This window comes from Bos indicus x Bos taurus, chromosome 24 (genome assembly GCF_003369695.1).
Source record: "Bos indicus x Bos taurus breed Angus x Brahman F1 hybrid chromosome 24, Bos_hybrid_MaternalHap_v2.0, whole genome shotgun sequence".
NCBI lineage: Eukaryota > Metazoa > Chordata > Mammalia > Artiodactyla > Bovidae > Bos > Bos indicus x Bos taurus.
Window position 1 is genome coordinate 30832233 of NC_040099.1, and position 24917 is coordinate 30857149.

Consider the following 24917-nt stretch of genomic DNA (forward strand, 5'->3'; position numbering starts at 1 on the left):
AAAAGACACTTACTCCTTGGAAGGAAAGTTATGACCAACCTAGATAGCATATTCAAAAGCAGAGACATTACTTTGCCAACAAAGGTCCGTCTAGTCAAGGCTATGGTTTTTCCTGTGATTATGTATGGATGTGAGAGTTGGACTGTGAAGAAGGCTGAGCGCCGAAGAATTGATGCTTTTGAACTGTGGTGTTGGAGAAGACTTTTGAGAGTCCCTTGAACTGCAGGGAGATTCAACCAGTCCATTCTGAAGGAGATCAGCCCTGGGATTTCTTTGGAAGGAATGATGCTAAAGCTGAAACTCTAGTACTTTGGCCACCTCATGCGAAGAGTTGACTCATTGGAAAAGACTCTGATGCTGGGAGGGATTGGGGGCAGGAGGAGAAGGGGACGCCAGAGGATGAGATGGCTGGATGGCATCACTGACTCGATCGACATGAGTCTGAGTGAACTCCGGGAGTTGGTGATGGACAGGGAGGCCTGGTGTGCTGCGATTCATGGGGTCGCAAAGAGTCGGACATGACTGAGCAACTGATCTGATCTGATCTGATACTCTCCTTTGTAACAACCAAACCAAAAGTGGGAAATGGCCAAAGAGTGGAGATTCTTGGGGGCTTAAAAATCTCTAGATGGCCGCTAAATACTCAGGAGTAAATTTTTGAACAAACATTTTTAACAGGTGAAAATGTTTGAGTAGGTTAGCCATTTCAACAGTTTTTCTCCACAAGATTTAATTTCACATCGATTTAGGCCACATTTCATTGACAGACATATTCAATTTTTGATTTTTACTGTAATTGTTACTTTTCCACGTGTCTGCCAAATCCTGAGGAAGTGAGTAGTGTGCATTCAGGTAGGATGCTACAGGCTGAAAGAAGTCTTTTCTTTCCTAACTGTCAGACACAGCATTAATCTCTCTTCCACAAGACAGACAGGCACCGAAGGAGAAATATGGTATGACATCCCTTATATGTGGAATCTAAAAAGAAATGATACAAATGAACTTACAGAACAGAAAGATACAGACTTAGAGAACGAATTAATGTTTGGCGGGGAAAGGAAAGGATAGTTAGGGAGTTTGGGAAGGTCACTGTACACACTGCTATTTGCAAAACGGATAACCAACAAGGACCTGTTATACACCACATGGAACTCAATGTTATGTGCCAGCCTCCATGGATGGTGGGGGCGGGGGCGGTTTAGGTGAGAACCGATGCATGTATACGCATGACTGAGTCCCTCTGCTGTCCACCTGAAGATACCACAACATTGTTAATCCCCTATACCTCAATACAAAATAAAAAGCTTGAAGTTTGGGGGGGAAAAAAGTCTCTTCTACAGTCAAGGCTACAAAACACTCCCCCCCACCCCCACCCCAGACCCGCTTCGCCCCAGGTACATGTCTATGGCGACTGTTAATGGCAGTTGCAACAACGGAAACCTAAGAAATCTACCAACTTTTAACTCCGCTGTTTCCAACCCTAGTTTCAGAAACACCTCCCTTGATACAGAAAGGAGGCAATTTTCACACGTAGGGGACTCTTTTCCGGTCCCCCCATATCCAGCGATGGGCTGGGACGGTGGAGTAATCAAGGCCTGACACAAGGCAGGGGCCGATGGCTAAGAAAAGTTGCTCTCTCACCGCGGTGGAGCCTTTCTTTACTGCTTCCTGGGCATATTCCACTTGAAATAGGTGTCCATCCGGGGAGAAGACAGTGATCGCCCGGTCATACCGAGACGCCATCGCACACCACTACCCCTATTCCAGCTGAGCCCCCCCACACACTATCACAGCCGAGGAGCGGCAGGGCCTGTGGCCACGTGCTATCCGGAAGTGCTTACGTGCTCCTCAAGACGCCGCCGGAAGTGTTTGCAACCGCGGGTGAGACGTGCTAAGTGCGAATCGACTGTGATTCTGTTTCAGTGCTACCCTTAGTTCCTGGTTCCTGAGTCCCGGTTTTCCACTCTGGTATTGCTCCAGGATGGGGTTGTGAAAACTATCTCAAAGAGTAGGGCTTAATAGTGAGAATAGGTCTTTCTCAAGTGGTGCATTGGTAAAGAATCCTCTTGCCAATGCAGAAGACACAGATTACACGGGTTCGATTCCTGGGTTGGGAAGATTTCCCTGGGGAAGGAAATGGCAACCCACTCCAGTTTTCTTGCCTGGGAAATCCCATGGACAGAGGAGCATGGTGGACTATAGTCCATGGGGTTGCAAAGAGTCAGACATGACTGACCACACACACACACACACACACACACACACATACATACACATATACACAGACACACACCCAGAATTTAGAAGATTAGGTATTTTTATTTTCCACAAACCTGTTAGAGAACCAGTGGTAATTAATTTTCAATCTCTTCTGTTTGGTTTCATATTCTAGAATTTCCTTCTCTCTCTTCCCCTTATTCCCTTGTTATATTATACAGTATGTAACTTTTTTTAAAGACAATTATAGATTCACAGGAAGTTACAATGATAAAAGAGAGTGGGCTCTTGTACTCTTCATCTAGTTTGCCCAATATGTTACATCATACTAACGATAGTACAATATCAGAACCAGGAAATTGACATTGGTATAAAATAATTACATAGCTCTGACTGAAAGACATTTGAAAGTGTTACAGTGTGTTATAGCATACATTTAATAAATATAGCATTCAAATGTTGACAAGGATTAATCAACACATTCAGGGATTCATATTGACATTGCAACCAACAGGGTGGCTTTGGGCAAGTATATTTCTCATCATTAAAATAGTCTTTTAGTGATGGTGAAAAATAGTTTTCTGATCTGTAAAACAAGGATAACAATAGTTATTTCATAAGGTTGTTGTGAAGAGAAAATGAAATAATGTGTTACTGCCTGTAGAGCAGTGCCTAACACAGATAGTTCAGTTCAGTCACTCAGTTGTGTCCGACTCTTGGCCACCCCATGGAATGCAGCACGCTGGGCTTCCCTGTCCATCACCAACTCCCAGAGCTTGCTCAAACTCACGTCCATCAAGTCGGTGTTGCCATCCAACCATCTCATCCTCTGTCCTCACCTTCTCCTCCCACCTTCAGTCTTTCCCAGCATCAGGGGCTTTTCCAGTGAGACAGTTCTTCACATCACGTGGTCAGAGTATTGGAGTTTGAGCTTCAGCATCAGTCCTTCCAGTGAATATTCAGGACTGATTTCCTTTAGGATGGACTGGTTGGATCTCCTTGTAGTCCAAGGGACTTTCAAGTCTTCTTCAACACCACAGTTCAAAAGCAGCAGTTCTTTGGCACTCAGCTTTCTTTATAGTCCAACTCTCACATCCATACATGACCACTGGAAAAACTATAGCTTTGACTAGACGGAATTTGTTGGCAAAGTAATCTATCTGCTTTTTAATATGCTATCTAGGTTGGTCATAACTTTCTTTCCAAGGAGTAAGAGTCTTTTAATTTCATGGCTGCAGTCACCATCTGCAGTGATTTTGGAGCCCAAGAAAATAAAGTCTGTCACTGTTTCCATTGTTTCCCCATCTATTTGCCATGAAGTTATAGAACTGGATGCCATGATCTTAGTTTTCTGAATGTTGAGTTTTAAGCCAATGTTTTCACTCTCCTCTTTCACTTTCATCAAGAAGCTCTTTAGGTCTTCTTCACTTTCTGCCATAAGGGTGGTGTCATGTGCATATCTGAGGTTATTGATATTTCTCCCTGCAATCTTGATTCCAGCTTGTGCTTCATCCAGCCTGGCATTTCTCATGATGTACTCTGCATATCAGTTAAATAAGCAGGGTGATAATATACAGCCTTGACGTACTCCTTTCCTGATTTGGAACCAGTCTTTTGCTCCATATTCAGTTCTTGACCTGCATACAGATTTCTCAGGATGCAGGTAAGGTGGTCTGGTATTCCCATATCTTTAAGAATTTTCCACAGTTAGCAAAAACAAGACCAGGAGCTGACTGTGGCTCAAATCATGAACACCTTATTGGGGAATTCAGACTTAAATTGAAGAAAGTAGAGAAAACCACTAGACCATTCAGGTATGATCTAAATCAAATCCCTTACAGTGGAAGTGACAAATAGATTCAAGGGTTTAGATCTGATAGAGTGCCTGAAGAACTATGGATGGAGGTTTGTGACATTGTACAGGAGGCAGTGATCAAGACCATCCCCAAGAAAAAGAAATGCAAAAAGGCAAAATTGTCTGAGGAGGCTTTACAAATAGTTGAGAAAAGAAGAGAAACTAAAGGCAAAGGAGAAAAGGAAAGATATACCCATTTGAATGCAGAGTTCCAAAGAATAGCAAGGAGAGATAAGAAATCCTTCCTTGGTGATCAATGCAAAGAAATAGAGGAAAACAATAGAATGGGAAAGACTAGAGATCTTGTCAAGAAAATTAGAGATACCAAGGGAACATTTCATGCGAAGATAGGCTCAATAAAGGACAGAAATTGTATGGACCTAACAGAAGCAGCGGAGAAGGCAATGGCACCCCACTCCAGTACTCTTGCCTGGAAAATCCCATGGATGGAGGAGCCTGGTGGGCTGCAGTTCATGGGGTCGCTAAGAATCGGACATAACTGAGCGACGTCACGTTCACTTTTCACTTTTCATGCATTGGAGAAGGAAATGGCAACCTACTCCAGTGTTCTTGCCTGGAGAATCCCAGGGACTGGGGAGCCTGGTGGGCTGCAGTCTATTGGGTCGCACAGAGTCGGACACGACTGAAGCGACTTAGCAGCAGCAGCAACAGAAGCAGAAGATATTAAGAAGAAGTGGCAAGAATACACAGAAGAACTATACAAAAAAGATCTTCATGACCCAGATAACCATGATGGTGTGATCACTCACCTAGAGCCAGACATCCTGGAATGTGAAGTCAAGTGGGCCTTAGGAAGCATCACTATGAACAAAGCTAGTGAGGTGATGGAGTTCTAGTTGAGCTATTTCAGATCCTAAAAGATGATGAGCTGAACGTGCTGCACTCAATATGCCAGCAAATTTGGAAAACTCAGCAGTGGCCACAGGACTGGAAAAGGTCAGTTTTCATTCCAATCCCAAAGAAGGGTGATGCAAAGAATGTTCAAACTACCTCACAATTACACTCACCTCACACGCTAGCAAAGTAATGCTCAAAATCTTCCAAGCTAGGCTTCAACAGTATGTGAACCATGAACTTCCAGATGTTCAAGCTGGATTTAGAAAAGGCAGAGGAACCAGAGATCCACTTGCCAACATCCATTGGATCATCCAAAAATCAAAAGAGTTTCAGAAAAAAAAATCTACTTCTGCTTTATTGACTACACCAAAACCTTTGGCTGTGTGGATCACAACAAACTGGAAAATTCTTAAAGAGATGGGAATACCAGTCCACCTTAGCTAACACATATAAGCACTTGAAAAATGATAACCATTGTTATTAATCATTGAGTTAAGTAAAAAGTTAAGATTTTTCTGTCAGAGAAAAATTAGGAAGTGTAAAAATTTAGCATGAACTCATTTATATATTTTTAAATGTACATGTGTATACATATGTATTTCTAAATCTACAGAAAAAAGAGTGAAAGAATATACACCTTGTCAACCAAATGGTTTTCTTTGCAAAAGGCCAAGGATTGGAAGGAGAATGGGGAGACATGGTAATAAAAGAGAAGATATTGTTCCAAACTGTATATATATGTATGTATTATTTTAAATTTTTTACAGCAAACATAAAGTGAAAGTGAAGTCGCTCAGTCGTGTCCAACTCTTTGCAACCCCATGGACTGTAGCCCACCACGCTTCTCTGTCCATGGGATTTTCCAGGCAAGAGTACTGGAGTGGGTTGCCATTTCCTTCTCCAGAGGATCTTCCTGACCTAGGGATCGAACCCAGGTCTCCCACATTGTAAGCAAGATGCTTTACTATCTGAGCCACCAGGGAAGTGGCTCAGCCACAGCAAACATAATTTATACTTAAACAATAAAAGCAACATTAAACTTTATAGTTTAATGCCTAGAGGTTTCCAACAATGACATCTTGATGGTTTGAGCCAAATATCTTACTGAACAATCAGAAATATTGGACAAAATATTAAAAAATATATGCATGCTTGCTAACTCCACCTAGGGTTTGTGGTGCCAGGATTCAGAAGAGAAGGAAAACTCATAGAGAGTAAGCCTAGCATCTTCTTCTTAAGGTATCTGCCTATTCCTAGATTAGAAGCAAAGGAGACCTTTAATAAACAAAATTGGAGTTCAAAGCCTTTCAGAGTACAGAGGTAACGAAAAACATCTAGGCTTTTGTTGGGATTCAGAGGGCCACAACCCGAAGTAAGAATGAAACAAAAATAGACCTTTTCTCACAGGGACCAATACCAAGCTTTGAATCATCTTGGTCCTACTGGAATAAAGCAATGTTTCTCAAACTGGAGTTCAGAGATCTTGGAGGGACCCAAAAACCTTTCAAGGGATTCACAATGTCAAGTCTATAGTGATAACACTGAAACGGTGTTTGTCCCACAACATTGTAAATCAATTATACTCCAATAAAAATTTTTTTTAAAAAACTGTATTTGCCCTTTCACTGTATGGATATTTATGCTGACAATGCAAAGAAACGGGTAAAACTGCTAGAGTTGTAGAATAAATCAAGGCAGTAGTACAAAATTGTACTAGTAAACATTATACTCTTTACCACTGAGCACCTGTGGGAAGAAATGCCAAATTCACTTTAGAATGTTATTGAATAAGCACTTAATTATGAATTTTATTAAATCTCTCTTGAGTACCTGCCGTTTTAATATTCAGAATGAGATAAGGGGCAGTACACATAGAACACCTCTTCTGCCTTCAAATTAAGATGTTAGCTTGAGAAAAAGCATTTTTTTAAATATTTGAGTTGTTTGCTGAACCACCCCCTTTCTTATGGAACATCATTTATTCTTGAAAGAATGATTGACATACTGTGGTTTTTCAGAGTTAGATATTTGGGCAAACATTTCTTGAATGACATTAACCTGTCATTTCAAAAGAACAACATATAGGGAGTTACCTGGTGGTCCTGTGGTTAGAGGGCTTCCCAGGTGGCTCAGTGATAAAGAATCCACCTGCCAGTGCAGGAGATGCAGGAGACAGTTTCATCCCTGAGTCGGGAAGGAAATGGCAACCCGCTCCAGTATTCTTGCTTGGAAAATCCCATGGACATTGGAGCCCGGTGGGCTACAGTCCATGGTGTGGCAAAGAATCAAACACAGCTGAGCAACTGAGCAGGTACTCATGCCAGTGGTTAGGACTCTGTGCTTTCCCTGCTTAGGGCAGGTTCAGTCCCCGGTTGGGGAACGAAGATCCTACAACCCCCACTGCAAGGCCAAAACAACCCCCCCAAAACCAGATAGTGTGTGTTTCAAAAGATAAAATTCAAGCATTTAAGCAAAAATTAGAATTTTTGGAAGACCTGCATATATCACCATAAACTGGACAACTTCCCCATAAATTAAAACTTTGCTCTGTATTCTATAATAACCCATTTAGGAAAAAAAAATTGAAGAAGAATAGAAAAATGTATATGTAAAATATTTTTAAATTAAAATCTTAAATGGCAAAAAAATAAACTTTTACTGATGAGACTAGTGGCAATGAAAAAGTCTAATTTTTTATGTAGTACTGAATTTGGAATTTATACATAATTCAGTGAACAAGTATTTTCCAAGGACCAAAGCAAGACACACAATTATGTATAAATAAAAGACTACATAGACCAATGGATTTTAATGTAATAGAGTTGGAATAATAACAAACTTGCCTTCAAAATTACTGCAGACGGTGACTGCAGCCATGAAATAAAAAATGCTTGCTTAGAGGAAACACTATGACCAACTTAGTGTATTAAAAAGCAGAGACATTACTTTGCTGACAAAGGTCTGTACAGTCAAAGCTACGGTTTTTCCAGTAGTCATGTATGGATGTGAGAGTTGGACCGTAAAGTAGGCTGATTGCAGAAGAACTGATGATTTCGAACGGTGGTGCTGGAGAACTCTCGAGAGTCTCTTGGTCTACAAGGAGATCAAACTAGTCAATCCTAAAGGAAATCAGCCCTGAATATTCACTGGAGGGACTGATGCTGAAGCTGCAATACTTTGGCCACCTGATGCGAAGAACTGACTCATAGGAAAAGACCCTGATGCTGAGAAAGATTGAAGGCAAGAGGAGAAGGGGACAACAGAGGACGAGATGGTTGGATGGAGAGCATCACCGACTCAATGGACATAAGTTTGAGCAAGCTCTGGGAGAAAGTGAAAGACAGGGAAGCCTGGTGTGCTGCAGTCTGTGGGGTCACTAAGAGTCAGACACGACTGAGTGACTAAACAACAAGAGTAATAAAAATACATTGGTAAGAATCTGTAAGTTTCAACCATCTTTAAGAAACTATCACAGTAAACCTGCATTATGTATTGGCCGCTCCCACATCATTGTTGTAAGTGTCTTTAAATCTTTTGTCCATTTTTGTTAAGAGTTGTTTGTGTTTTTACTGATGAGGTCGCACAGAGTTGGACACAACTGAAGCGACTTAGCAGCAGCAAGTGTTCTTTAAATATTCTAGATACAAATTCTCTGTTTTCATACATTTTCACCTGGAGTATAGCTTGCATTTTTACTTTCTTATAATCCTTTGAAGAGGATTGAAGAGACTTTTAAATTTAATTGAAATCCACTTTAGCAATCGTTCTTGGATGCTTCTTGATATTTGTTATATCTAAGAAATATTAACTCAAGGTCATGAAGATTTTATCCAATTTTTTGTTTCAGAATTTTATAGTTTTACTTTCTACATTAGGTCTACAGTATATTTCAAGTTAATTTTTGTGCCTATGTGAGGAAAGGGTCAAAGTTCATTTTTTAAAACATGAATTGTTGCAAAATAGTCTTCCCTCCACTGAATTATCTTGGCATCTGTATTAGTTTTCCTATGGCCGCTGTAATAAATTACCACAAATCTGGTGGCTTAAAATAACAGAAATGTATTCTCTCACAATTCTGGAGTCCAGAAGGCTGAAACTACAGTGTCTATAGGACTGCACTATAATATTTTCTTCAAAAGAAAATATATAATAAGTGTGATTAGGTTAGCTTAGTATATAATTAGGACAGCAGTTTGTAACATATTGAATAACATCCATATTTTAGTGCACATTGCATAATTCAACCATGAATGTTAGAGAAATTTCCTATAGATGCGTGAACAAATTATCCCTAACTGAACAGCTTAAAACAACACAAATTTATGACTTTACAGTTTTAGAGGTCAGATACCCAAAATGGGCCTCTCTGGGCTATAATTAAGTGTTAGTATGGTTTTATGTCTTCTGGAAGCTCTTGGGGAGAATCTCCTTCCTTGCCTTTTCAGCATCTGGAGGCCACCCACATTCAAAAGATACCATAAAGAACATGGAAAACTAGGAATAAAATAAATATAAAAAAATAAAATTATATAAAATAAGATAAAAACCTTAAAAAACTAGGAATAAAGCCACAATATGACCCAGCAATCTCACTCCTAGGCATATACCCTGAGGAAACCAAAATAGAAAAAGACACATGGTATCCCATTGTTCATTGCAGCACTATTTACAATAGCTAGAACATGGAAGCAACCTAGATGTCCATCGACAGATGAATGGCTAAAGAAGTTATGGTACATATACACAATGGAATATTACTCACCCATAAAAAGGAACACATTTGAGTCAGTTCTAATGAGGTGGATGAACCTGCTGCTGCTAAGTCACTTCAGTCGTGTCCGACTCTGTGCGACCCCATAGACGGCAGCCCACCAGGCTCCCCCTGTCCCTGGGATTCTCCAGGCAAGAACACTGGAGTGGGTTGCCATTTCCTTCTCCAATGCATGAAAGTGAAAAGTGAAAGTGAAGTCACTCAGTCGTGTCCGACTCCTAGCGACCCCATGGACTGCAGCCCACAAGGCTCCTCTGTCCATGGGATTTGCCAGGCAAGAGTACTGGAGTAGGGTGCTATTGCTGCACTTAGGCTCACTCAAATAAGGGCGTCCCTGGTGGCTCAGCTGGTAAAGAATCTGCTTGCAGTGCGGGAGATCTGGGTTCGATCCCTGGGTTGGGAAGATCCCCTGGAGGATCTTCCCAGGGGATCTTCCCAGTGGGAAAGGCTACCCACTCCAGTATTCTGGCCTGGAGAATTCCATGGACTGTATAGTCCATGGGGTTGCAAAGAGTTGGACAGATGGAGAGACTTTAACTTTCAACCAAATAATCCAGGTTCATCTTTGTATTTTAAGGTCAGCTGATTAACCACCTCAATTCCAACTGGAACCTTAATACCATGTTTTCAAGTAAGTTATCATATTCACAGGTTCTGAGGATTGGGAAGTAGTCATCTTTGTGAGGATGAAATTACAGTGCCTATTGCATCCATTCATAGGGAACTTAGTTAACAATTCATAGGGAAATTAGTATGTCATCATCCTCTCCATAAATTGTGAAGTAGTTCAAGGACAGTTATTATATTCTTTTACTAAAGGTAAAGTAACTGCACATCATTTTCAAGGTCAGGAAACATGTTCAACAGGAAAAAATATGATCTCTAAGTTATAAAATATCTTAGGAGGCTGCACTGTCAAGTATTTTGGACCATTTCTGGTCTTGAAGTATGTATTTCTCTCCTTATTAGATTATTAAGTACAAATCTTATCCTTATTTAGTAATTACAATGTCACATTTTTTTGCATATTTTACCAGTTAAGATTGACGACATCTTAAAGAATCACTCAGCATGGTGGCTGTGCATAATAAATACTAACTAAATAATTAAATACCTTATTATTCCTCATAGTCTTTTAGATAGGGTGGCAAAAGGTGAATGAGATAAAGTGTCCTGTCCAGTATCATGGCATAGGTGGAAGAACTTGGAACTCCAAACTTGTGCATTCATCACAGTGAGCTAGTTACAGTTGCACAGAGCTTCACAAAGAAACTAGTTTTTTGAAGCAATGCTTTCTAATAACATTAAACCCCCAAACATAATTGATTCAACTCCTCCTTAATTCATTCAGTATTTGATAGTATTAGAAGAAATGGAAATGTGCCAGAGAGGTTAAGTTATAGTCTACTTTGAACGAAATCTTCTGGAGTATTGAAAATAAAGTCTTTTACGAAGGATTGGGAAAGGTGATTTGTTCTTGCCTAGAATAATGATTTTATATATAGATGTCTGCTGTTCTCCTTATAGTCTTGAAAGCTGTGGAAGCCACAACTCAAAATGACTCATCAAATGCCATGGTGACAGTGAGCAGAAATATTTTGAAAGATATTACCTGAGGGGTTTTGCTCTGAGCCCAATTATAAGCAGACAGCCTTGGTCTGTGCGTTCCCAATGTATTATATGAATTGATGGCAGCACAGGGGCGTAAAATACCAGCTAATTTGGTAGTACAGAGAGTCTACTAATTATGAAACAGTAAGTACTAAAGAAATACTTGTATGAAAGTAATCTCAATTATCTGAAAATTCATGGTGTATTTTGTGTGTATTAAGATAATTTTAATGCCATGATTTTATAGTTTTATAAAATATTGAACATATTCCTATAGCACTTGATTCAGTTGGTTCAGTTAAATACATTTAGGAATACAAATTCATGTAAAACAAATAGAGAATTTAAGCATATTTGAAAATCAAGCACAGATAATTTCCTCATTACTATTTTTGAAAAGTGTATCTACATTCATTAGTGTGAATAATCAAGATCAATTAATTGTTCATGTGGATAATTTTACTTATTCTGAGCTATTGTATATTCGCAAAAACCTTTCACCTCTTTGTTATGGGACTGAATTCCTTTTTCAGATGTCTCAGTCCAAGAGCAGTTTAAATAATGGGACGGAGTTTTTTAGTTGGGGAGACGGCTGCCTGCGTAGCTCATTTTTAAGTTCCGAGTCATTTCTCAAACTTGGGCCAACTACCCATATTCATTCTCTGTTTTCTCCTTATCTAAATGCTGGGGACTCTTTATTCTTTTCCCTTCCAGTCCTGCTATCACTTTGTAGTTACCTTGGGATTCCTCTCTCTAAACTAATGGTAAAATGAGACTAGATGCTTCTATCTTTTCCCTAACTCAGGGATCTTATAGGTACAAAGACTCCAAAATTCCCAGAGAGTTCCTCCAGGTTACAGTCTTCCTTACCACTTGCTGAATTTTTTACTTGTCCAGGTCAAGCTGATTGATTGGATTTATACTGAAAGCTTAAAAGTAAGATTGTTGTAAGTATCTCTTTGCTAAGTTGTGTCCCTCTCTTGCGACCCTGTGGACTGTAGACCGCCTTGCTCCTCTGTCCATGGGATTTCCCAGGCAAGAATACTGGAGTGGGTTGTCATTTCCTTCTCCAGGGGATCTTCCCAACCCAGGGATAGAACCGGTGTTTCTTACAACTTGCATCACCTGGCAGATTCTTTACCACTAGCGCCACCTGGGAAGCCCAGGAGTAAGATAGGGCCCCTTTAAAAAAGTGAATTCTTCAGGGAGATCATTTGTATCTTTGGATGAACCATTACACCGTGCTTGCCCTCTGATTTCATGGGATGGACACAGAAAAAACCGGTATCTTTTTGGCATATATGTGTGCATGCTCAGTGGCGTCCAAGTTTGCAACCCTTGGGACAACAGAGCACCAGGCTCCTCTGTCCTTGGAATTTTGCAGGTGAGAATACTGGAGTGGGTAGCCATTTCCTACTCCAGGAGATCTTCTTGACCCAGGGATTGAACTTATGCCTCTGGTGTCTCTTGCACTGGCAGGCAGATCCTTTTCCACTTGCCACCTGGGAAGCCCTTGGTATCAGAGAAAACTGTGCTTATCCATGTCTAGAGGTAGTGGGTGCCCTAGGCCCTGCCCTGCTACTTTGAAGGAATAAACAACTTAAGCAGAGCTGTTATCTCTTTCAATTTCCATGCTATCTCCCTAGCAGATGGAAGTGGAGCAGTAAGAGTTTCATTTCTCTTACTGAGATGTTCTCAACTACTAAGGCACATTTGTGTAAACATCAACACACCACCATGGAAACCAGGCTTTTGGATAAGACTTAGTTTCTGTTCTGAATTCAATAGGTTTTCCAAATTGATGTGTTTGCATTATGTCCAAGTTTACTTGTCAACGCTGAGGGTAGTGAAAGACAATTCCTGAAAGAAACTACTATTTGCAGAAGTACAAATCATCTTACTTTTATTCTGAGGATGTCTTGAGTGTCTTCATCCTTTAGGTCTCAGGTTAAATATAACCAAGGGGACTTCCCATCACAACCACCTGAGTGCCTCTGTCAGTCGCTCTCAGTCCCCAGTTTGCTTGCCTTCCTAAGTACTTTACCTATGTACCTATTTGTTTACTTGTTTCTGGTCTCTGAACCCTATCAGAGTTTAAGTTCCTTGAGAACAGGTACTCGGTCCATCTTGTTCACAGCTGTATCCCAGGTGCCTAGAATAAAGGCGAGCACATAAAAAGAACCCAAATTTGCTGAATGAATGAAACTCATGACCTTTTTGTGAACAGCATTTATTTGAAACTTATATTTTCAAATAAGGAAATTTTCCCTTTTTTTCCCCCCGGTTTATTTTATATATTAACCGAGGGATTGATTTTTGAGCCTCATTAATGTTGGGTGACATTTTTATATAAACTTTTCCTTCGTGTTACATGAAAGTCTAATTTTACTGTGTATTAATAAACCCTGCACCAACATATTACGGACCTTTGCCCATGTCCCTTCCACAATTTGAAAACTTTTGGCTTTTCCCCTCACACTGATTAGCTTGGGCCTAATGTACAAGCAAGCCAGTAAATACATAATTGCAAAAGAAAAGCGCGAGGGTGCCCTATTTCAAAACCTAATTCCAAAGATGCAAGTCAGATGAAACTGACCCACATTTCCGTCAAGGGTTTATCCTAAGAGGGGAACTCTGGGCGCTGCAGCCAAGTTGGCCGACTGCCCCTGAAGTACAGGACATAGCCTTCGTTTCCCGATTTTGGGTCGCGCTTACTTTCTAATTGTTCGGCAGGGCTCTGTGTGCGCACGAGACCGTGGACTCGGAGGTGCGCACTTCGAGGGCGTAGCCGAGCCATTCAAACCAGCGAATCGGCGCTCCCCTAGTCCGGCCACCCCTGCCCCGTCTCAGTAGATGCTCCACGGGTGCGCACGAAACTCTCGGGTTCTGACCTTCCTCTTCCCCTCTCAGGGTACCCGCACAGCTCGGGGCGGCCACTTCTACCCAGGAGGGGGTAAGGATGAAGTTGGCAAAACTGCTCGAGCTATAGAGCGGAGCGCCGAAACGCCGCCGAGGGACACCCGGGCGCGCGGAGAGAGAGGCAAGTGGCCCCGCGCGAAGAGGGCGGGCCGGCTCGGGCGCTCGCATTTCCTGTGACAGGGGCTGCCCTAGCCGCTCCCTCTCCCGCGGGCGGCGGGACCATTTCCTGAATCGCTGAAGCGGAGGGAGGGCTGGGGCGCGGCCCTACCACGAGCGCAGAGGGCCGGGGGTGGCTGGGAAGGACAGGCGGAGGAACCGGAAGGCGACCGAGAACAGGGACGTTCTGCCGGGGCCGCGGCTCCCAGGTACCCTGCAGAAACCGGACTAGCTCGCGCCCGAGCTTCTCCCGCAGGCGGGGCCGGCCGGCTGCCCGTCGGGCGCCGGAGCATCCCCCCTCCCCGCGAGCCCGACGTGGTTCGGCCCGAGAGGCCGGCGTCTCTCCCCCAGTTTGCCGTTCACCCGGAGCGCTCGGGACTTGCCCGTAGTGGTGACGGCGGCAACATGTCCGTGGCGTTCGCGGCCCCGAGGCAGCGCGGCAAGGGGGAGATCACTCCCGCCGCGATTCAGAAGGTGAAGCCGCGCGGCGTCGGGGATGCCAGGCCTGGCCCGCGTTGAGGAGGAGCCCGGGGGTTGGGCTCGGGCCGGGCTTGTCGGCCGCGCCGGGGGCGGAGGCGGGCCTGCTGGGCGGGCGGGCGGGTGTGGGAACCTGAGCCGCGGGGCTGCGCCCGAGTGGGTGGCGGAAGGGGCGAACTGCTCCCCTCGCGGAGTCCTGCGCGCCCCTTCGGGCTTCTTCCTACCGGCACAAAAGCTCGAGTAACCGCCGCCCGATTTCTCTGGGGATGGGGCGGCGTTCGCGCGGCGGGGCGCGTGCGCCCGGCGGCGGTGGCCGCGCGGGGCAGGGCTGTTTTCCGAGGCCCGCGCCCCCCGCGGTCCGCGCGTCGCTCCGGAGTTACTTTGGCGTCGCCCCGCCCCGCGCGGTGCGGCGGCCGCCCCGGGTCGACCCCACCGCGGGTCCCGGGAGTGGGCCTAGGAAGAAGTAGGAGAGCTGCTCGCTCTCGGCGCTCGGCCGCAAACTCCGGCCGAGTTGGGGAGCTCACAGCAGAACTTGGGGGATGCTGCGGGAAACCTCGGCCGAGGCTCCGAGGCGGACGAGGGAGCACCCTCTAGACTTCGGGGTTCTCTCGGACCCGCTTCTCCCTCTGGGTCCACCCCCGTCCCATTTACAGCTGCAGCGCCAAGCGTAGGCGCCGAGGCTGCGGTGGTGAGCAGGATCCCTGCCTGCCTTCAGGGAGCTTAGGGTCGAGTGGTGGAGACCGACTGAGCCTCGTGATCAGTTTCAGAAGACGTGATACACACGCGGGGAGCTGCGCTGTGGCCGCGGTTACTTGCCAGTTGGGGACACAAAGGTTTCTTTATTGTTTTCTGCCCCTTGTTGCCTTTGAGCACGGCAGCATTCTGAATTTTAGTGAACCAGAGTTTGAAAAGTTACTTGCTAAATTTTGCAGTTTACCCTAAATAGTTCGGTTTTGTTTTATGCACCGGAACAAAGATGAAAGTGTAAAAATACAGTCAACTTTTAAGACCACTCAAGACACCACCATCATATGCCTAGTAGTTTATGTTAATAGGCTTCTGTTGACTCTCAGGCTCTTTACAGTGTGGCGTTTGACATTTGCCCAACTGTTGCTTTATTTATGAAGAGACAGGCTTGGCATTGCCTGGAAATGCAGTGCTTTTTGTATAGCGTGCTGGGCGAAGTCTGCGGCCTGGCAGACAGCTCCGAGTACACGTACTCAAAACGTGTTTCTGGAAGGCTTCACTTTTTGGACTGTAGAAAAGTTCTGAGTTTGTATTTCCTATAAAGAGTTTTTCTTACTTACATCTTAAGATAATTTATCGTGGGTGCCTAACTCAAGAGATGCTGATCAGTTAAAGTGTTCATCCTCAGCTCAGGAGAGAAAAAGGATCCCACATTAAGTGCCTGCTTGTATAGCGTGAGGGAATGACGTTAGATACGAGACAAACCCAGACGTTCTAATGGTGAAGATTGTTAAACTGTGGAATCTACTGAGAAGATAGGTTGTGAAATCGTTAGATTGGAGGTTGTATTAAAACACATTCTAAAGACAAATTTTTTGGCATCTGATGAGTAGATATAAGAAGAAAACTGCATTTGTTTCTTTTGAAGGGCATGTTAATGTTTTTTTTTTCTCCACCAAGTAAAGACTGATTCATGTGCAAAAAAGAGGTCACACTTTTAAATGGATCTTCGTGTTTAATTAAAAGAATTACATTAACTAAATTGAGAAAGAGTGGTTATGATATTAAAGCTTTGAAATCCTGGAAGGGTGGGGGCGGTTGGAGGAGGAACATCTACTCCTGTCCCTTGATAAATCTGAGCTTTGACATCTTGAGTGGTTTGCTCAGGATAGCATCACAGTAAAACTGGCCTTTTAATTGCTACATCAGTGCTTTTTCCTCAGAACCACTCTGCTTATTTAACCCTTAAAGCCAGTTTTGCTTTGAATTGTTTTCATAGTATGATAAATATATGCTTGTTTTTAAACTTTTAGGACAATTATAAGGTTGGCTCATAGGGTCTGTGGTTAATATTATAGTACTTACCTAGAAATTACTGGCATTAATTATTGCATATTTGGAAAGTCACAAAACCATGCTGCATAAAACTTGGATAAGATCCTGATGCTGGAAAAGATTGAGGGCAGGAGGAGAAGGAGGCGACAGAGGGAGAGATGGTTGGATGGTATCATGGACTTTTGAGCAAGCTCTGGGAAAGGGTGAAGGACAGGGAAGCTTGGTGTGCTGCATTCCATGGGGTCTCAAAGAGTCAGACAACAACATAAAACTTGGAAGCTAACCAGCTATCTCCTTAAGCCTCCTGTGCTGAAGTTTTCATCAGTTTACTTCATTCAGGATTAGGACAGATTAGCTTCCACTGTAGGGGGCACAGGTTCAATCCCTGATTGGAAACTAAGATCCCACAAGCTGGGTGGCAGTGGTTAAAAAAAAAAATTAAAAATTGTTGATTAAACATAACATCCCAAAGATATAAAATAAGATCTTTTGTGCAGAGCTATATTGTAGGTATAAAAAAGACCTGTGGATTCAGTTCCTGTATAAACTTTTCTAGAAATCTTAATTTTTTATTTTACTTGATGCATGAGATTTACAATAAATTTTTTTTACTTTTATTTCAGATGCTGGATGAAAATAACCATCTTATTCAGTGTATAATGGACTATCAGAATAAAGGAAAGACCTCAGAGTGTTCTCAGTAAGATTGATATGAAAGTTTTTTGGTATTTCTTTTTCTGTGTTGGTTAGTTTTTTAACTTTTCTTTCTTTTTAGGAATAGCTTTATTGAGATATAACTTACATACCATATAATTCACCTGTTTTAAAGTGTACAATTCAGTGGTTTTTAGTATATTCATAGAGTTGTACTATTATCGCTTTGATCAGTTTTAAAACATTTTCAACAGTCCCGAAAGAAACCCTGTGATAAGCAGTCACTCCCCATTCTCACCTCCTAATGACACACCCGCTGATAACCACTAATTTGCTTTCTGTCTGTGGAGATTTGCTTATTGTGGACACTTCATACAAATGAATTCATTCATTGACTGCTTTCTTTTAGCATCGTGTTTTCAGGATTCATCCATGTTGAAGCTTATATCAGTATTTCCTTCCTTTTTATTGCTAAATAATCTTCCACGGCTCTACCACATTTTATTTATCTATCAGTGATGAACATTTGGATTGTTTCCAGTTCTTGACTATGATGAGTGATGCTGTGCACATTTGTGTGAAATTTTTTTGTGTGACTTTTCTTGATTTTTGTAAAAGAAAAATTTGTTACTTGGGCTGGAGGATATATCATTTTTTTCCTTACACTTCTTATCCTGTGTTATAAATGACTTCAAATTTCTATAGTCTGATTTTTGGAACAGTTAGATCTTCACATTCATAGTTAACGTGCGTATTCTGTTGACTCTTGAACAGCTTAGGTTTAAACTACACAAGTGTGCTTACATGGATTTTTTTTTCAGTGTAGATGTACTGCAGTGCTATATGATCTGTGGTTGGTTGAATACATGATGCGAAACCACTGAGGGCAAGCTGTACGGTTATACTTGGATTTTCAACTGCAGGTGGCTCAGTGTCTTCATCCCTTTTGTGTAAAGGTCAACTGTACGTGGTTGAGAATGTAAAGTTTACATCTAATAAATAGAGAATTGATTATCACTCGTAAGAACTGAACTTCTTATTTTAAAGTAATGATGTGTCTGAAATAAACAGTACCCTATATCTAGTAGGATCTGATAGAGTGGAACAAATTGAATATTTTATCAAAAATCTTTAGAACAGTACTGTCAGCAGAAATACATTGCAAGCCACATAAGTCATTCTACATTTGCTTTTGTGTGTGTGTTAGTCACTCAGTCGTGTCTGACTCTTTGCGACCCCATGGAATGTACCCCACAGGGTCCTCTGTCCAAGGGATTCTCCAGGCAAAAATATGGGAGTAGCTAGCTATTCCCTTCTCCAGGGCATCTTCCTGACCCAGGGATTAACCTGGGTCTCTTGCATTGCAGGCAGATTCTTTACCATCTCAGCCACCAGTAGGCACATTATACAAGTAAAAAGAAACAGGTGAAATTATTTTTAATAATATCTTACTTAACTCATTGTTTCTAAAATATCACTTCAATATATAACCAGTATAAAAATATTAATCAGTTAATTTATGTTCTTTTGTTTCATACCAAGTCTTTGAAATCCACTGTGCATCTGATTCTACTAACATCATCTTGTACTAGCTTCAAGTTCAGTGTGTCTAGTGGCTACTGATGGAGAAGGCAATGGTACCCCACTCTTATCACTCCTGCCTGGAAAATCCCATGGATGGAGGAGCCTGGTGGGCTGCAGTCCATGGGGTCGCTAAGAGTCCGACTCCACCGAGCGACTTCACTTTCACTTTTCACTTTCATGCATTGGAGAAGGAAATGGCAACCCACTCCAGCGTTCTTGCCTGGAGAATCTCAGGGACGGGGGAGCCTGGTGGGCTGTTGTCTGTGGGGTCGCACAGAGTCGGACACGACTGAAGCAACTTAGCGGCAGTAGCAGCAGCAGTGGCTACCATATTGGACAATTCACTTGTAAATACTTTTCTCCCACTGTTGTTTTGGTATTCATCTATTTCCTGAAGATCTCACTGGTCTGCTCTCAGAAAGGTGTTTTTCAGCAACTCTGGCTCTGCACGGCTTTCATTCTGTGCCAGTCTCTTGGCCATTATCTGATTAACCCCTTTCCTAATTTTGAGTCCTTCATGACTTCTCCATGACTCTTTCCCCTTTGCTTAAAATTATTTTTGAATTAAAATCATAAAGCATAAAAGTTTGTAGAGATGAAACTTTGTAAAAATTTTTATTTATTTTAATTGGAAAGTAATTACAGTATTGTGATGTTTTTTGCCATGTATCAATATGAATCGGCCATCGGCATACACTTCTTATTTCTCATTCTTATCTCTATTCTCCATAGAGGTAATTATTTCTCACTCTTATCTCTATTCTCCATAGAGGTAACTACTTAACGGTGGTTTAGTTCTGTCTTTCCAAACATTTTTCTGTGCATTTACAAATATGTGTTCATATTTATATAAACACATTCAGACATTTTGTTTTCAATAGGTTAAAGTTTTATAAAAGGAATGGCTGGGTCAAAAACTGTGCTGAATCTCCAGATTACTCGATTGTATTGTACTGGTTTGCCTTCCTCCAACTAGGTTTGAGAGACCTAGTTTCCAACCATGTCTGCCAGCAGTGGATAGTGGCCATCTTAAAACTTTTTTTACATAGATTGGTGAAGAGTGGTATTTCTTCCTAAAATTTTTTATTTTAAAATATTTTCACTCTTACAAAAAAACATTTCAAAGATAGTAGAAGAAATTCCTGTGTCCTTCCCTGAAATTCCTCAAATGTTAATGTATTAGCAACCTTGCTATGTCATTAATTTCTTCCCTACATGGTTTTTCTGAAACATTTGAGAAAAAGTTACAGACATGATTCTCTCTTACTTTTATAATATCTTTGTGTATTTCATAACATATTTCATAAAAACAGGCACAACTTCTTAAGAGTCTAATTGTTCAAATCAAGATTCAATACTGTTGTCTAGTTTCAGACTTTTTAGAAATTTTACCAGTTTTCCCGTTAGTGTATTTGCTCAGGTCCACAGTCTGGTACAGGAGCAGATGCTATGTTTAGGTTGGTCTCAGAATCCTCTCATCTGGACCTGTCCTTCAGTTTATCTGTTCTCTTTCATGATGTTTACACTGTTGAAAAGTACAGGCCAGCTGTGTGGTGTGTCCCTCACTGTGGAGCTTGCCTGCCGTTCGTCCTCGATGAGACCCATGCTCACATACTTCTGCCGTCTTCTCGGTGCGTCCGCGGCGGCTGTGTGACCGTGGTCTGTCCCAGCATTCATGATAACTTTGGCCAGTTTGTTACGGTGCTGTCACGTCTGCCAAGATTTCTACTATAAAGTTACTATTTTCCCCTTGATAATTCCTATGTTTTGGGGAGATACCTTGAGACACATGTAACACTGTTTCTTAGCCTGTTTCTACATGTTCATTGTAACATCCACCAGTGATTCTTGGGGCTTCCCTGGTGACTCTGGTAAAGAACCCACCTGCCAATACAGGAGATGCGGGTTCAGTCTCTGGCTTGGGAAGATCTCCTCGAGAAAGAAATGGCAACCCACTTCAGTATTCTTGTTTGGGAAATCCTTGCCAGCTCCTCAGTCCATGGGGTCGCAAAAGAGTCGAACACGACTTAGTGACTAAACAGCAGTAGACTTAGTGACTAAACACCAGTAACAACAACAGTTCTTAACTCAGTTACTACTGTGTTGGTTGCCAAAAGGTGACAGAATCTGTCTTTCCTTCTACATTGTTTGGAATCCTACTGTAAGGAAGAAATTTCCAAAGCTCTGCTCCCATTCATTCATTCATTGATTTATATCTGAATGGACTTAAGGATTTTTATTGTATCCTCTGGATTATAATTTGTTAGTCTGTATATTTCCTTTTTCAAATTGTCCCAAATGCTGGCCACTGGCAGCCCTTCGAGCTGGCTTCTTGATACAGCTCTTATTATTTTTTGAGCATTTACAGAATTTTATTGCATGACAAAAGGTTCCAGGCTTATCTTGTACTTTTTTTCTGGCCCAGTCTGGAATTGTCCATTTCTCCAGGCCCTCGTTCTTTTTTTGGAAAATAATATTCAGAAATTAAGATCTGAATGCTAGGATCTTATTTTCTAATCATTTGTGCATTTTGCATTTTATGTCACCTCTGCCATTTCTTTTACGTATATTTTCTTTGATGAATCTTGCCTGTTTATATGTGAAAAATGCTTCTAAGAAATTACCAGCGGAGCTACTTCCTTAGCTTAACTGTGGCTGATCATCAGTTGTCAGGAGATCACTACCTCAAGTTGGCTGTGGAATAGTAACGGCTGTGAGGCACTGATGAGAATAATCGTTTTCACTTGGGGCTTTTTTCTTTTTACTGCCTTCATCCAGCACCTCTGCCGGTCCACATTCCCCACCCTCCCCCAAGCCCCGGTAACCACGAATCTAACTTCTTTTTCTGTGCGTTTGTTTTCGAAGCACAACTGACCTATAACACTGTGTTAGTTCCTGGTGCACAGCATAGTGATTTGATCCTCCTGTACATTACAAAGTGATCACCACACCTGTGACTTTAAAATGCCAGGCAGAGCCGAGGGCGTAGGGTTGGTTCAGTTTCCTATAGGCCTTGGCAGTAAGTGACGGGGATAAGACGTATTCAGATCTAAAACCCTCTTTTCCAACTTGTTGGCAAAAGTTCATCCTGTCTTATTCTTTATATTCTCAGCATTTTCGTGCATACTGTCATTTTCCTCTTTCTCGGCCTATTGGCATAGACCTCATTTGCTCACATAGATGTATCTGGTATAAATGGGGCCTAAATTGATTTAGGTAGAATCTTAAATTCTGCTCTTTCTCTTGAATTTAATTTCATTCTTAGAGTTTTCCAGGTACTCTTTATTTCTCAAGTTGTCAGAATTGGTTTAGGAGTGAAGAGAAAAAAAATCTCTCCTCTCAATGTTAATAAATGTTCTTGTTTCTCACAGGAGGAGAAGCGAAAGGAAAATAAAGAGAAACGTCAATGACAACCATTTGGGAATTGACAGTTCAATTTTAATTAAACAGTTCCTTAAGATGTGATAACTGCCTCAAGCAGAGTTTTTTATAAATAAAAAAATAACTTTATTTTTATGAACACAGTATATATATTGTAGAAAATTAGGAAACACGGATATATAAAATTTAGAGAATGAACACCATATTCTCATCACCCAAAGATTTTTTGCTGATTACATCAACTCCATGGATGGTAGGCCGCTAGGCTCTTCTGCCCTTGGAATTTTCCAGGCTGGAATACTGGAGTGAGTTGCCATTTCCTACTTCAAGGGATCTTCCTGATCCAGGGATCAAACCTGTGTCTATTGTGTCTCCTCTTTGGCAAGAGGATCCTTTACCACTGGAACCACCTGGGAAGCTCTGTTGGTGTGTATTACTCTTTCCTTAGCTACATACATACATTCATTCACACACAGCCATGTAAGTCAGTGCATCTCTGTGGAGCTTGTACACCCAGCTCCTCTTCGCTTGAAATTCTGACAACGTACATGTAAGAATATATTAGTGCTCTCTTGTGGTGTTTGGTTTGAGCATTTTCTAAATGATTCCATATATTTGCTTAAATCAGCCCTTTTTGTTTTCAGGATGATTGCATCTATTTCAGAATGTGTTATAAACAATTCTCAAATGAAAAATTTGTGTTCATCATAATATAAATGAATTTTGTTTAAAATCTCTAGTTATGAAGATAACTTTTATTCTGTACATTGTATTCCTATTAACCTATAAATATATCTTCATAGCTTCTAGGTAAAGACGTCTTTTTCAAAATGAAATCTCATGATTTTTGATTCATTTTATAATTATATCAGTAAATTCAGTAGTGGTTATTTAACTTTTTTCAGGGTAATTGATATAGTGGCTCTTAGTGGAATCTTTGGGAAGTGAACTGCCTCACAATTAATAGGTTAATAATTAAGGCTATTTGGAAGTACCTGTCGGTATTTATTAGGCAGTTACCATCATCAAATATAAGATGTTGAATATGTTTTATATCTGCCCTTTGTTTATTTAGTTTTTTTATATAAAATATACTGCTTTAGAAATTATAAGCATATACATTAAAAACTGCTTCAGTGATAAATTAGTAGTATTTATAGAATAAAAAAAGTTTCTCAGAAGAATATTTGTAGAAGAATTGAGAATAAGCTTATTTGGTGAGTGCTGTAAGAAGAATGCAGTTTTACCAGAGAGAAAACCTGATGAAGTTACTTACAAAAGACCCATTAAAATTTTTCATTTTTACCTCTCCCCTTATATTAGATAAAAAGATTTGGCTATTGGGACGGTTGTAGCAATTTGACTGTGTTCTGTGGATTTGATTAACATTGTATCAGCATTCATTTCCTCCTTAGGATGGTTGTACTGTAGTTATGTAAGGGAATATCCTTGTTTTTGGGAAACTGACAAATGTAGTATTAGGAGTGATAAGTATTATGTCAGTAACTGACTCTCAGATGGCTTTGGGAAAAAGTGTGTAGTTGCATGCACGTGTATGTTGATTTGTGTGTTTAGAGATAGTCTGAGACAAATGTAAAATGCTGACAGTTAGGGAGTGTGGGAGAGAGATATTTGGGAGTTCTTCATACTATTCTTGAATTTGGGATTATTTCAAGATTAAAAATTAGGATTTGAAAGTTAGGGAAATGTTTTAAAATACTTGATAAAAGGTGCTGTATTTGAAGATACTTAGAACTACAAGCACTTTATGGATCCACTCTCACTGCCAGTATTTTTTAAATGGGGCCTCAAGAGTGTGGCAGATTAAATATTTTAGTACTGATTGACTGAGTACCAGTAACCATGACTACAATTTTTCTTAAAGGGTCATAAGTAAGCCATAGTTCTTAGTAACGTTGGCATTTTTATTTTTGATAGGGCAGTCAGCAAATCTCATATCTGAGTACGTGTATTAGAGCCTTACCAGTACTCAGAAAAAGAGGAAAACTTGAAGGAGTAGCCTTTGAAATGCATTATATGTTCTAATTAAAAACGGCTGGTTGGTTTTTTAAAAATGGCAAGATTGTGGAACCCTGCACCTTAAATTCCATTTAAGATCCCTACGGAATAATGAAGTAGTTCCAGCTGGTGGTGCCTGTCAGTGCTGTTTGATGAATTTCAGTGGCATAATTATGAATTATGAATAACTTCAAAATATTATTTCTTGGTCCTTATTTGTATAAGGGTCATTGTAACAATATTACGTATGATTGAGCAGCGTAGTATATAATATATGTGAGGAGGAACGTAAAGAACCTGTAGACTTGTTTTTAAACAACAATAAAAAAATAGTAACAAAAGGAAACAAACCTTGGGAAGTGTTAGGTATGTCTTACCTCCACGGTGGTGATA

General features: G+C 41.2%; 1 protein-coding gene across 4 annotated transcripts in view; it reads left to right on the forward strand.

Annotated features, from left to right (window-relative positions):
* The first annotated feature begins 14154 nt into the window (after positions 1-14154).
* SS18 (SS18, nBAF chromatin remodeling complex subunit) overlaps positions 14155-24917 on the forward strand; it is a 76557-nt gene continuing 65794 nt past the window's right edge. The window contains exons 1-2 of one of the 4 annotated variants that reach the window (XM_027525525.1): positions 14155-14352; positions 17510-17586. In XM_027525525.1, coding sequence (XP_027381326.1) covers positions 17510-17586 — 77 coding nt within the window. In that variant the 5' untranslated portion in view covers positions 14155-14352. Of the gene's footprint in view, positions 14353-14521; positions 14597-14725; positions 14862-17509; positions 17587-24917 lie in introns of those variants that run through there. The other 3 variants (XM_027525526.1, XM_027525527.1, XM_027525529.1) reach the window with 3 other exon arrangements.